This window comes from Triticum aestivum, chromosome 4B (assembly GCF_018294505.1).
Source record: "Triticum aestivum cultivar Chinese Spring chromosome 4B, IWGSC CS RefSeq v2.1, whole genome shotgun sequence".
Classification (NCBI taxonomy): domain Eukaryota; kingdom Viridiplantae; phylum Streptophyta; class Magnoliopsida; order Poales; family Poaceae; genus Triticum; species Triticum aestivum.
The window spans coordinates 51269782-51284835 of record NC_057804.1 but is presented as its reverse complement, the minus strand read 5'-3'; the positions used below and the strand labels follow the sequence as shown (position 1 = coordinate 51284835).

At 44.2% G+C, this 15054-nt stretch overlaps 1 protein-coding gene across 2 annotated transcripts; it reads left to right on the top strand.

Moving 5' to 3' along the window:
• Window positions 1-2313: 2313 nt before the first annotated feature.
• LOC123090945 (homeobox protein KNOX3) lies at window positions 2314-9745 on the top strand. Of its 2 annotated transcripts, none has more exons than XM_044512311.1 (6): window positions 2314-2470; window positions 2562-3017; window positions 3222-3344; window positions 3445-3589; window positions 8695-8927; window positions 9204-9745. In XM_044512311.1, the coding sequence occupies exons 2-6, from the start codon at window positions 2631-2633 to the stop codon at window positions 9405-9407; spliced, it is 1092 nt and encodes a 363-aa protein (XP_044368246.1). In that variant the 5' UTR covers window positions 2314-2470; window positions 2562-2630; the 3' UTR covers window positions 9408-9745. The 2 variants fall into 2 exon arrangements, with proteins under 2 accessions (XP_044368246.1, XP_044368247.1); XM_044512312.1 differs by having other exon boundaries at window positions 2323-2466.
• The last annotated feature ends 5309 nt before the right edge of the window (window positions 9746-15054 follow it).

Here is a 15054-nt window from a genome sequence, read left to right as displayed (position 1 = left end):
ATTATTGTCGTTGTAAAGGTTAGGAAGTGGAGGTAATTCAAAGTTACAGTAAAAGCCCTCACTCATAGTCTTTGCAATTGGTAGGGGAATAATGAAGAATCCTTATAGAAGCCATCTCCACGGGGAAACCCTTAATCACTGAAGTGATAACCTGTAGGGGGGAACTACAGTAGTGGCATGCATGGTATGAAGTCTACCTAGAATAGAACGTATTCTGTACAACATAAACGTCAAGAGTGGCTTATCATGATAGTGCTATACCATAGCATGGATCGTGATAGAAACATACCAATGGTAATTCCAGATTCCTTGAGAATGCCTTACTTCTCTGCCAGTTCACGTGTCACTATTCTCGCTGCTCTGATTTATTTCTTTTTATGTTATTTACTTTACTTCGCAGTTCACTCAAAACGAATATTTATTTCCGCCCTCACTTTGCTTTGAGTCTACAATTACTTGCCGGCACAATTCCATAAGTCACTACAACAGACAAAACCCAATTCTTATGCTCCTTGTGGCATCCATACTCTTACTTAGACTACAACTAAACCACGTGCACTTGCAGTCCATCATGGGTTTCATGACATATACCTCGCGGAGGACACGCTTCCTCTCCTTCTTGGTGACATGAGTGGCGTAAATCATGTTCACGTGCTTCACCTCAGGAGGGAACTATTTTGGCTGGCGTTGCTCGGCCCGGGCAGTTGCCCATATCCATTTTTATCGTTATGACGTTGGATTCCGGCATGATTTTCAGCTATGATCTTCCCAACTTGCTCGATGACGCAACAGTTCAGTTGTTGTGGGTCACTAACTTTTCCTGGTTACCATCGATGGCGCAGGGCTGGTCCAAGATTTTATTCAACTAAGACTTATCACCTCTACACCCCTGGAAGGGCTTCCTCTTGTTTCTATGGCCTTAACCTTGGTTTTCGAAACCAGCATTGACATTGCCGTCCTCGGCGTTGTTGTTGCTCCTGCTGCGACGCTTGTTCCTCCGGTAAACATTGGATAAATAATATATGAACACAAACTAAAAATACATATTATATATTGTATATGATTATTATATAGCTGAAAAATGTTTATTGAATGTGAGTAGCATCATACAATGAAAAAATCACATGCATATTAAGTGGACCTTTGATGAGGTGGCATGTGTGCATGTTAAAATAAATAGAAGTAGTGATGATAAACTAATAATGTAAATAAAAGCATGCATGTTATGGTGGCCATTTGATGATGTGGCAGGTGTGCATGTTAAGATAATAAAGATAGTAAGGATAAACTATTTAAGTATATAGGATTGTGTATCAAGTTTTTATTGTAGAATAGATCAATTTTGTATAGCAGTTTATATCAAGTTTCTAATGTTGCAAAAATAATTTTGTACCAGCTTTCATATTAATGAAATTTGAAGAAGTTTGTATATTACTAAATTTTGCGACATGCCCAAAAATAGTAGTAAAAAATGGGGTACTGGGACTTGAACCCAGTACTTGCAGTTGTTAGCTCTACCTGTTTAACCAAAGAGTTTTATCTAAGCAGCCCACGTATACAATATGTGTGTGCTTTCCTTAAAAAAACATGGATTCTCCTATTACCCGCCGATCATCTCCCTCCTTTGGCAGCCGATAGCGCCGTACGAAATGCAACGATGCGACATCACGATAACACTCTATCATAGCCGAGACCATATATATGATTGTAGATGTCATGTATTCACATGTATAAGTATCATATTGTAATGTTACTCAAGTTTGATGATGTTCTTATTATGCGCCAGCGAGTTCAAGTACGATTAGTTTTCTCGCTGGGCTGTGAGGAAACACAAGTCATTGAAATGCATCAATGCAATAGCAATGCCTGCTCTACAATCTGAGGCCTCCTTTGTTTGTAGGAATTCTATAGGATATGATTTTAAAAAAATTGTTTGGAGCCCTTTGGTTTTTAAGAATAAATTTCTATTTCTACGTAGGATAGAGATCAATTCTTCACATTTTAAAGGAAAAAGACTCTTAGGATAGACTCAATGGAAAAATTATTATCATATGCTTCAAATTATTGTACATATCTTTCCCTATGAAAGTTGAGATACATTCATCTCACTTCGTATGATATTCGTATCCTAGAAGCAAAAGAAGGCTCGAGAGTAAATCCTTTGGGCGAAAAATGGAAAAACAAAACAAAACCAGCTTCGTCTCCACCGGCGATTCTACAAAAATTCCCTACAAAGCCACTCCAAGCCCTTTGATTTGACCCGAAAAAGAAAGCCCCCACAGACACAGCACTATACATTACAGTACAACAGCGCACCATCCTACACTACACTGTCTCTCTCTCCAAAGTCGAGGTGTGTACTGCAGTATTGCCCTCCAGCTTTTTCCTCTCGCTCCCCATCTCCTTCCCTCTAATGATAGCTTAGAGAGAGAAGGAGAAAAGGCTATTCCGCTCAAGGCAAGGCAGGCAGGTACCCTTCTCCTTCCCCAAACCCAAACCCTTTTTCTCTTTCTCTCCGCCCAAGAACTTCACCTCAAGCTCAATCCGTCTCCTTTGCGCAGGAGCTAGCTCGGGGACAGCGTCGCCGGGAGAGCTCGATCGCTGCACCACTACATCACTAGAGATAGCCCATGGAGGAGATCGGCCACCACTTCGGGCTGGGAGCCACCGCCCACGGCCAGCACCACAGCCAGCTCCCATGGGGCTCTTCGCCGCTCAGCGCCGTCATCGCGCCGCCCCCACAGCAACAGCAGCAGCAGCAGCAGTCCGCCGGCTATCTGGCGCACAGCCCCCTCTCCCTGAACACGGCGCCGCCCAGTGGAAGCCACGGCGGCGGCAGCGGGTGTAGCAACCCGGTGCTGCAGCTGGCCAACGGCAGCCTCCTGGAGGCGTGCGCCAAGGCGGCCAAGGAGCCGTCGTCGTCGTCCTACGCCGCCGACGTCGAGGCCATCAAGGCCAAGATCATCTCCCACCCCCACTACTCCTCCCTCCTCGCCGCCTACCTCGACTGCCAGAAGGCAAGTGATGGTTCTTAGTACTGGTAACATTAACAGCAGCCCTGCTGTGCTGCATCTGCTTCTGCTCCTGCACGAGAAGTTTCTCTTCTACATCTCATGTCAAACATGAAGCATGCATGCTTTCTTGCTTGCCTTTTAATAGCAGCTACAGTGCATCCATGTTTATTGTTGGGAAGTACTTGTGCTTAGCCTGGGTGGTTGTAGGTGGGGGCGCCGCCGGAGGTGTTGGCGAGATTGACGGCGGTGGCGCAGGACCTGGAGCTGCGACAGCGCACGGCGCTCGGCAGCCTCGGCACCGCGACGGAGCCGGAGCTGGACCAGTTCATGGTGAGCCAATCGATCAATCTTGGAACATTTTTCCTAGGTTGTGTAGCTTGTACTCACACGAGGTGACCTGTTCGTTCTTGTTTTTCTGGTGCGCGCGCAGGAGGCGTACCATGAGATGCTGGTGAAGTACCGGGAGGAGCTGACGAGGCCGCTGCAGGAGGCCATGGAGTTCCTGAGGAGGGTGGAGACGCAACTCAACTCCCTCTCCATCTCCGGCAGATCGCTGCGCAATATCCTTTCCTCCGGTAAAGAAAACAGCTCGCTAGCTAGCTCCTGCAACCACGAATCAATCAATCCATCCATCCATACCCCCTCTTGGTGCTTGCTATTAATCCCTGCATGATTTCTTCATCTGCTTCTCCCTATTCTGATTTCTTCTTCATCTTCTTGGGCATCATAATTTATTGGTTTCGATTTAACAGATTTTTTTAAATGTGAAATTTCCTGGGTCCGTGAAAAACAATTCCATAATAACTATCGTTTTCTCGTGCATCCTGGTATATATGATTGTGCCTGCATCTGCATGTGCGGAACGCGCACGAATGGGTAGAGGGTTTTCCTCATCAGGGTGCTCTTGGTGTTCTAATGTCGCGGCATTCCTCGTCAGGGTTTCCCCCCGAAAAGATTCTTTCCCGGCTTGGCCGCTGGCTTTTCCTGAAGGAGCATGCGTACGAGAGATTCTTCTAACCTGGGCATCCATGGATCTTTTCTTCTGCTGGAAAGGAATAGTCCTCGCCTCTCCAAACACATGCGTATCAGTTTCTTCCATTCACACACCTTCTCATCGTACTCCATGATTGATGACAGATTAACTGCGCAAAAAACCATTGATTGATTTCCTCCTCCAGATCGATGAGTTGGTGGTGTGTTTCGGTACTTGGAATTTATGTGGCGTTAGAACGATTCCCTTTCGGGAGGAACATGTGCATGTGCCTCCGAGGGGCTCTTGCTTCAGCCATCTTTTCCCCATGCTGATGGAAGGAAACCCAGCCAGCCTTCTTCTTCTAGGGTTTTTGGGGGTGGCACTGTGCAGCCCAACAGTGCAAGGCCGAGGAGTCTCACTGCCGTATGTCAGTGGAGCAAGTACTACATGTACACACATGCATGTGTAGTGAGTGTTACTGTGTAGAGAGAGAGACGCTCAGCTCAGCTCAGCTCATCCCCCATCTGTCACGCAAGCCAGAACAACATTCTTGTCATCTTTCTCCCTCCCTCAAGAAATCCATGCAGCTACCTCTTGTCCTAGAATCTTTTTGTTCCGGGGTGTGGTCTTCCAGATGTACATGCATGCATAGATCATAGGGTCAGACGTGTGTTCTTCGTCTTTGCTAAATTTTATTTTAAAATGCAAATGTACAGGGTGTGCCAAGCCGAACACGATGATGCCAGGGCCTTTCTAATGACCTATCACGAGGCTATAGTGGCAACTGGTACTACCCACACACCTGCACAGTCGTTCAGTGCCCAGGGCTTTCACTAACGTCTGTTGGCAGCACTGGTACTGGAGTAGTACTAGTACCATGCCACACAATCACTTCATTATTGGAGCATGCGGTGCAGCCATCTGATGTGTTGTTGTAGATCAATAGTAGTGCCTTCAGATTTCCATGAATTAACCCCCCTCAAAGCTCAGGTCAATCCTGTGCAAAAAATAAAAAATAAAAATTGAAATGGTATGTTTCACAATTTAGTAGATGCATAGGTAGACAGATGAGTAAATAGCATATGTGGCTGGGGTTAGTTCTTTGTGTGTGCTCTGATGGGTTCTGACCAGTTGCAGTGGCATGGCATGGACTGCCAGACACTGGTCTAGGTGCCTCGAGAACCATAGAAACAGTTAAGTGCTGCCATTATTTGATGTGAGATCTCCAGCAATTTATGCGTGATCTCCTTGGCAGCAATATTATATGCATGCTAGCTCGATCTACTTGTGTAGGAGTAGCTAGACTAGATACTGCCATGTTGCTGTATTTTGCGACAGCCTTATCTATGGTCTCTCTCTCATGAATAATGGCGGTCAAGAGACATTGGATGCTTTCCGAGGCGAGTCCAAGTTCAGTTCAAACCCGTCTGCATTTTTCAGACGTCAACTCATATTTCTTCTCAGCTTCAATTGTTCTTTGTCCTATATACTTCTTGCTAGACTACTGGAGTACTCCACATGTCTACATGTGTTCTCCTTTCTTTTCTTTTCAATGTTTCCAAGAGAATGGCAAAGTTGTTTTGGAGAAAACAAGAGAAGGATAATGTAGATTCCTAACAACACAAGTTAAGGGGCAAAATGCTAGACTAATTACCACAACATATCTCCTGTTAATAAATTGCATTTACAAATTAGATATATGGAGTTTTGCTCATCAGAAAACAACAAGGCCTTCTTTTCTGATTGATGTTGCACCCGTCCTCCCAAGATTCTTCGTTGCATGCATTCTTTCAAGGCCATGCAAAAGCAGGGGACACAGATATCACGAGTTTCCGTTTGTCTTGAGGTAAGGCCAAAAGAGATACTGAAAACTTGCCTGGTAGTAAAAAGCAACCAAAAGAAAACAAAAGGGTAAAGGGCTGACTGAGTTTGCATTGGAATGTCACCGGAAAAGACAATGCAACTGGAGAAAAACACACATGCATGACTTGACGATTTGATGCATGCTTTCATTTGCATGCATGTCTTGTTAACAAAATCCTTCAGATAATCATTTGCACCTCAATGGTTTTTGTGATTTCTACCTGATCCCAGGTTTAAGCCCAAACTTCCCTTGGAAGTACTCCCTCGGTCCCAAAATTCTTGTCTTAGATTTGTCTAGATACGGATGTATCTAATACTAAAACATGACTTGATACATCCGTATTTAGACAATTCTAAGACAAGAATTTTGGGACGGAGGGAGTAGTTATGTGGCTGGCAAATCCATAATCATTTGCTTCTGTTCTAGCCTAATAAGCGTCATTCATGCCTTCCCATTGCATACAATACCATGTCCAGGTTCTGTGCATGCCTAGTTATATACACTCGACACTCCTCAGATTTTATTTGATAATGCATGTGTGAGGTTTTTGGTATCTGTTGCTTCAGCTTTTGTTTTTTGAAAAGCTAGTTTATTGGATATACTATATGCAATAATAAGTTTATGACGTGGCATGGCTTAATTTAGGGCGTTTTTCCTATATATGGTCCTACTTAGATTGTTCCATTGAGTAATTATGAAAAAACATACTTCCTCTGTTCCTAAATATTTGTCTTTCTAGAGATTTCAAATGGTTACCACATACGGATGTATATAGACACATTTTAGAGTGTAGATTCACTCATTTTGCTCCGTATGTAGTCACTTGTTGAAATCTTTATAAAGACAAATATTTAGGAACGGAGGGAGTATATCCTAATTATTGTTATAATGATTATCAGCAAACACTAATATGTTACTTTCAAAAGCATTGCGAACACATTCTGGCACAAGATGTGGTCAATCCTCTTGAACTCTCTTACTGTATAACATTGTTATTAACTTATTATGCAGGAAAGTGGCACATGTTTGTAGAGACATATTTTATAATGAATCTCCGAAATGCACTGACAGAAGAAATATTTATTTATGCAAATATCCGAAATGCACTAATACCGATGATTTTCACCTCCCTGCGCATCTTATTTGTACAGGAGTATTTTAGCATTTTTTTTCAAAGAGTAGTTATTCTTCTATTTCTTTTTAGCATACCGGCGCGCTTTCTCCAAGTCTTGTAGTAAGTTCCTAACCAGTCCATTATAGGTACAATATGCATCAGATATTGAGGGCCTCTCAAGTCATACATGTGCAAAAAGTTGCTTATCTATAGCACAAGTAATATCCCGTACATCAACATAACCGAAATTTGAAGAAAAATAATATGAATAACAACATTGCCCACGTCATCATAAGGTGCTCACATATGCACATGTATTGAACAGCATGGTTTATTTCTAATAAAGTGGTAAAATTATGAGACGTGTAATGTTTATGTAATAATTTTTGTTGCCAGATTTATGACATTATTTTCATCTGGTCAATCCATATAATTTGATACTCCCTCTGTTCCAAAATAATTGAAGTTCTAGGTTTGTCTTAAGTCTACACATAGTACGGAAATGTTTGTCAAAGAATCTCAAGAGACTAATTTGGTGTTCTAGATGTTAATATATTTTTCTGTCGACTTGGTCAAACCTAAACAAGTTTGACTTGGGATAAATCCAGAACCTTAAATTATTTTGAAACGGAGGTAGTATGTCAAAGGTAAAAGGTTCGTTCAATATCTGTACTCGGGAAGTATCAACTCTCAGTGGACATGGGTTTCTTATGAATGTTTGTGGAAAGAGGGTATTCCTTCCATCCACATTTGAAAAACTATTATGAACTAGCTTTACAAAAAAAAAGGTTAAATGGACTTGCACTCTTCTGTTTCGTTTTATCTTTACTTACTACATAGCTCCAAATGTTGTACCGCTTTCTCTTAAAAAAATATGTTGTACCGCTTAACCCTTGTGATGGCATTTTGAACGCTTTGTAAAGGAACTAGATTTATTTGGAAAAGCCTACGGGGCATTAAGCACACCTGAATATTTTCCATTAAACAGCTTACACAGTCATTAGGGTTTCCATTGCAGGGTAGGGCTAAGAGAGGAGGGTAGGGTTCCCAATCATGTATAAGGTGTCATATACAAACCAGCTTTATATGTGCTTCTCTCTTCCAACTCTATTTACTGAACTTATATGACTTACCATCATTTCTTAAAAATGAAAATCCATATATTCTTAGAGATCAATCCACACCATACCTTGTACTGGTATACATTATTTTACGTAGGCGCAGCTACAAATTTATACATATAGAGAATATTCACAAGCATATTAACAACTTATATATGGAGTTATGAACACATGATTATCTCATACAAAGTAAGCATAAAGTTGTTAAGTAAATAAATGGATTGCATACCATAAATATGTAACTTGCTAATTGCCCAAGACTGAATTCATGTAAGATTAAGTTCCCTGTTATGTCACTTCTCACAGGTGCGGTAGCTACTTGATGCTTCACTAAATCCATGAAGACATTTCTCACCTTTTGTTGGAAACTGTTTTTTTTCTTTTATCTATTGATCTAATTAATATTTTCCTGTCTAGTACCAAGCACAACTATCAATCTGGTTCATCCCTTGTTACATACTGTCAAGATATAAGCTTGATGTGTCTACAGCCTACATTGATCCCTTTTTTGTGGGTGATGAACCTACATTGATCTCGCTATGTGAAAGTGAGTCCATACCTTGCATCTTACTTTACTAACAAATTTCATTTGATATTTGTAAATTAAGGCTCATCTGAGGAAGATCAAGAAGGTAGCGGAGGAGAGACAGAGCTTCCTGAGATTGATGCCCACGGCGTGGACCAGGAGCTGAAGCACCATCTCCTGAAGAAGTACAGTGGGTACCTGAGCTCCCTCAAGCAAGAGCTGTCAAAGAAGAAGAAGAAAGGAAAGCTCCCGAAGGATGCTCGCCAGCAGCTCCTCAGCTGGTGGGAGATGCACTACAAATGGCCTTATCCCTCGGTATACAAATCTTCCGATTTTAGACATATGTACTCCGGAAGTGCTGTGCACACGATCCGTGCATGCACGATCCACACACGACATGATTTGGGCCACAGAGATTTACGAAACGAGGCAACCCAAGGGTGTAGATGTGTTGTCGTGCGCAGATCGTGCATGAATTTATCGTGTGTGTAGCAGTGCTCTATGTACTCCCACACCTGCAGTATTTGATGCTGAGCATATCTTGAACGTCTCTTCTCGATATAAACTTTGACGATTTGCATTGTCCAACAGGAGAGCCAGAAGGTGGCGCTGGCCGAGTCGACGGGCCTGGACCTGAAGCAGATCAACAACTGGTTCATCAACCAGAGGAAGCGCCACTGGAAGCCGTCGGACGAGATGCAGTTCGTCATGATGGACGCGTACCACCCCCCTAACGCCGCCTTCTACATGGACGGCCACTTCGTCAACGACAGCGGGCTCTACAGGTTCGGCTAGCTCGGCCAGGCCTCGTCTCTTGCCGGTCACCTTGGTCGGCGCCAATGGCGGCGACTGAGTGCCTTATGCTGAAGCACTTGGGGACCGACGACCGAAGCTAGTTAAGTTAGCGTTTGTGTGCCGCATGCGAGCTGGAAGGAGGCCGCATGCGAGCTGGAAGGAGGCCGCATGCTTATTTTGTTTATCATCACTACTTATACCTACCTACCTATCATTTATGCATGGACTCGATCGCTTTTGTGTGGTTTTGTAGCGATTGACGCGACCATATGGACAACCGCCTGTTTGCTGCGACATGCCTTGCTACGTGCATGCTTGAATAATTTGCCTTCTCTCCACCTACCTGTGCATCTTTCTGAATTTGTTCATGCCTGCTAATGATCGATATTGCTCGTGCAAGCTTTTCCAGTGAATGCCACCAGCAAAGAAACCATAATACCTAACAGTATGAATAAGTTACTTACCCGAGACACTGACATTTTCAATGAGCCAAAAGAGTACCACCAGACCCATGATCATGTAATACCTCTTCTGGAGGGAGCTGAGCCGACCTCTTCTGGAGGGAGCTGAGCCGATTAATCTCAGGCCGTATAGGCAGCCATTGAAAAGTTGGGTTGCAAGGGTACGATCCAAAGTTCTTTGTGCTTGATGGTTGGCCGTTTTCTTCTTTGACCGCTTCAGTAGTTTGGTGTCAGTTGAGCCATTGTAGGCAGTTCGACTGGGTCAGTTGACATTATTTGGTTGGATTATGCTGAAGTATATCACGTGCGGCCGGGTGTACACTCGTATACAATCCTTGAGCACGCAGAATAGTAGCAATTTTTCCATCCGTCGCCGTGTGGCCCTTGGCCGGCGGGCGGCGCGTGGAGGGGTCGGTGTAGGCTCTCCGCCAGCGTTCTGGCTGCGGTGTACATCTTCATGGAGAGGCTTCGCGCGGATCCAGACAACTGCGAGATCGTGGTGGTGTGACTGCCGGTGAAAATCATGCCGACTTCGGTCATGGCGAACGACGGCGGTGTCTGTGACGTTATTTTCTTGTCAGGGCATCATCGATACAAGTTGCGTCACCATGCTCGGGATGTTTCGGAGGAAACCCTAGATCTGGGTCTCTCAGATCGGACGATGGCGGCGCCTTCGGTGTTGTTCTTTCTCATGGGGGCATTGTTGTGGAGCAAGTGCTACCTGGAGGGGACAAGATGAGGAGTGGTGTCGCATTTACCGCAAGGACGACAATGGGTCTTGGCGGCATGGCGGAGCGAGGTTTCGGCGACGGTCGCGTGTTGATCGCGTGTTGATGGATGCACACAGGGTGATTATTGGAAATACGCCCTAGAGGCAATAATAAAATGATTATTATTATATTTCTTTGTTCATGATAATTGTCTGTTGTTCATGCTATAATTCTATTAACCGGAAACCGTAATACATGTGTGAATATGTAGACCACAACATGTCCCTAGTGAGCCTCTAGTTGACTATCTCGTTGATCAATAGATAGTTATAGTTTCCCGACCATGGACATTTTAGATGTCATTGATAACGGGATCACATCATTAGGAGAATGATGTGATGGACAAGACCCAATCCTAAGCATAGCACAAGATCATGTAGTTCGTTTGCTAAGAGCTTTTCTAATGTCAAGTATCATTTCCTTAGACCCTGAGATTGTGCAACTCCCGGATATCGTAGGAATGCTTTGGGTGTACCAAACGTCACAACGTAACTGGGTGGCTATAAAGGTACACTACAGGTATCTCCAAAAGTGTTTGTTGGGTTGGCACGAATCGAGACTGAGATTTGTCACTCCGTATGATGGAGAGGTATCTCTGGGCCCATTCGGTAATGCATCATCATAATGAGCTCAATGTGATTAAGGAGTTAGTCACGGGATCATGCATTCCGGGACGAGTAAAGAGACTTGCTAGTAACGAGATTGAACGAGGTATTGGGATAGCGACGATCGAATCTCGGGCAAGTAACATACCAATTGACAAAGGGAATTGTATACGGGATTGATTGAATCCCCGACATCGTGGTTCATCCGATGAAATCATCGTGGAACATGTGGGATCCAACATGGGTATCCAGATCACGCTGTTGGTTATTGGCCGGAGATATGTCTCGGTCATGTGTGCATGATTCCCGAACCCGTAGGGTCTACACACTTAATGTTCGGTGACGCTAGAGTTGTTATGGGAATTAGTATGTGGTTATCGAATGTTGTTCGGAGTCCTGGATGAGATCCCAGACATCACGAGGAGTTCCGGAATGGTCCGAAGATAAAGATTTATATATGGGAAGTCCTTATTCGGTCGCCGAAAGTGTTCGGGGGATTATCGGTATTGTACCGGGACCACCGAAAGGGTTCCGGGGGTCCATCGGGAGGGTCCACCTGCCCCGGAGGGCCCTATGGTCTGAATATGGAGGGGAACCAGCCCCTAGGTGGGCTGGGCGCCAAACCCCCCTAGGGCCCATGCGCCTAGGTTTTGGGGAAAACCCTAAAGGGGGCGCCCCCCTTGGCTTGGGGGGGGGGGGCAAGCCTCCCCCCTTAGCCCCCCCTCTAGATCCATCTGGAGGGGGCCGTCGAGGGCTGCCGCACCCTTCCCCTGGCGCAGCCCCCCCTCTCCAACACCTCCTCCTCCTCCGTAGTGCTTGGCGAAGCCTGCCGGAGAACTGCAAGCTCCACCACCACGCCGTCATGCTGCCGGAGCTCTCCCTCAACATCTCCTCTCCCCTTGCTGGATCAAGAAGGAGGAGACGTCCCCGGGCTGTACGTGTGTTGAACGCGAAGGCGCCGTCCGTTCGGAGTTAGATCGGATCTTCTGCGATTTGAATCGCCACGAGTACGACTCCATCATCTGTGTTCTAGTAACGCTTCCGCTTAGCAATCTTCAAAGGTATGAAGATGAACATCCTCTCTCTCTCTTGTTGCTAGAATCTCCTAGATTGATCTTGGTGATATATAAGAAAATTTTGAATTATTGCTACGTTCCCCATCAGTGGTATCAGAGCTAGGTCTATGCGTAGATTCTATGCACGAGTAGAACACAAGTACTTGTGTGCGTTGGTTTGTTCAATATGCTTACCGTTACTAGTCTTATCTTGATTTGACGACATTGTGGGATGAAGCGGCCCGGACCGACCTTACACGTACGCTTACTTGAGACAGGTTCCACTGACTGACATGCACTTGTTGCATAAGGTGGCTAGCGGGTGTCTGTCTCTCCCACTTTAGTCGGATTGGATTCGATGTAAAGAGTCCTTATGAAGGGTAAATATCAATTGGCATATCACTGTTGTGGCTTTTGCGTAGGTAAGAAACATTCTTACTAGTAACCCATAGCAGCCACGTAAAACATGCAACAACAATTAGAGGACGTCTAACTTGTTTTTGCAGGGTATGCTATGTGATGTGATATGGCCAAAAGAATGTGATGAATGATATATGTGATGTATGAGATTGATCATGTTCTTGTAATAGGAATCACGACTTGCATGTCGATGAGTATGACAACCGGCAGGAGCCATAGGAGTTTTCTTAATTTATTGTATGACCTGTGTGTCATGGAAAAACGCCATGTAATTACTTTACTTTATTGCTAACCGTTAGCCATAGTAGTAGAAGTAATAGTTGGCGAGACAACTTCATGAAGGCACGATGATGGAGATCATGATGATGGGGATCATGGTGTCATGCCGGTGACAAAGGTGATCATGTGGCGCTTCAAGATGGAGATCAAAGGCGCAAGGTGATATTGGCCATATCATGTCACTTTATGATTTGCATGTGATGTTTGTCATGTTTACATCTTATTTGCTTAGAACGACGGTAGCATAAATAAGATGATCCCTCAGTAAAAACTTTCAAGAAAGTGTTCCCCCTAACTGTGCACCGTTGTGAAAGTTCGTTGTTTCGAAGCACCACATGATGATCGGGTGTGATAGATTCTAACATTCGCATACAACGGGTGTAAGCCAGATTTACACATGCAAAACACTTAGGTTGACTTGACGAGCCTAGCATGTACAGACATGGCCTCGGAACACAAGAGACCGAAAGGTCGAACATGAGCCGTATAGTAGATACGATCAACATGAAGATGTTCGCCGATGATGACTAGTCCGTCTCACGTGATGATCGTACACAGCCTAATTGACTCAGATCATGTATCACTTAGATGACTAGAGGGATGCCTATCTGAGTGGGAGTTCATTAAATAATTTGATTAGATGAACTTAATTATCATGAACATAGTCTAAAATATCTTTGCAATATGTCTTGTAGATCAAATGGCCCACGCTAATGTTTCCCTCAACTTCAACATGTTCCTAGAGAAAACCAAGATGAAAGATGATGGTAGCAACTATACGGACTGGGTCCGAAACCTGAGGATCATCCTCATAGCTACCAAGAAAGCATATGTCCTAGAAGCACCGCTAGGTGAAGCACCCATTTTCCCAGCAACTCAAGACGTTATGAACGCCTGGCAGTCGTGGAGTGATTATTACTCCCTGGTTTAGTGCGGCATGCTTTACGCTTAGAACCGGGACTCCAAAAGCGTTTTGAGCAGCATAGAGCATATGAGATGTTCCAAGAGCTGAAAATGCTTTTCCAAGCTCATGCCTGGGTCGATAGATATGAAGTATCCGACAAGTTCTACAGTTGTAATATGGAGGAAAACAGTTCTGTCAGTGTGCATATACTCACTATGTCCGGGTTACACAACCGTTTGTCTCAGTTGGGAGTTAATCTCCCAGATGACTCGGTCATTGACAGGATCCTCCAGTCTCTCCCACCTAGCTACAAGAGCTTTCTGATGATCTACAATATGCAAGGGGTGGAGAAGTCCATTCCTGAGTTATAATCAATGCTGAAATCAGCGGAGGTTGAAATAAAAAAGGAACATCAAGTGTTGACGGTGAATAAAACCACTAGTTTTAAGAAAGGCAAGGGTAAAAAGAACTTCAAGAAGGACGGCAAGGGAGTTGCCACGCCCGGTAAATCAGTTGCTGGGAAGAAGCCAAACAATGGACCCAAGCCCGAGACTTAGTGCTTTTATTGCAAGGGAAATGGTCATTGGAAGCGGAACTGCCCCAAGTACTTAGCGGATAAGAAGGCCGGCAACACCAAAGATATATGTGATATACATGTTATTGATGTGTACCTTACTAGTACTCGTAGTAGCTCCTGGGTATTTGATGCCGGTGTGGTTGCTCATATTTGTTACTCAAAACAGGAGCTACGGAATAAGCGGAGACTAGCGAAGGACGAGGTGACGATGCGCGTCGGGAATGGTTCCAAGGTCGATATGATCGCCATCGGTACGTTACCTCTACATTTACCTACGGGATTAGTTTTAAACCTCAATAATTGTTATTTAGTGCCAGTTTTGAGCATGAACATTGTATCTGGGTCTCGTTTAATGTGAGATGGCTACCCATTTAAATCCAAGAATAATGGTTGTTCTATTTATATCAGAGATATGTTTTATGGTCATGCCTCACCGATCAATGGTTTATTCTTATTGAATCTCGAACGTGATGTTACACATATTCATAGTGTGAATACCAAAAGATGTAAGGTTAATAATGATAGTCCCACATACTTGTGGCACTGCCGCCTTGGTCACATTGGTGTCAAACGCAT

Excerpts from the sequence above, each read along its gene's own strand:
- LOC123090945 (XM_044512311.1), top strand. The coding sequence starts at position 2,631 with ATGGAGGAGATCGGCCACCACTTCGGGCTGGGAGCCACCGCCCACGGC. Across the intron at positions 3,345-3,444 it reads CGGAGCTGGACCAGTTCATG|GAGGCGTACCATGAGATGCT; the intron begins GTGAGCCAATCG and ends GTGCGCGCGCAG. Across the intron at positions 3,590-8,694 it reads GCGCAATATCCTTTCCTCCG|GCTCATCTGAGGAAGATCAA; the intron begins GTAAAGAAAACA and ends TTGTAAATTAAG.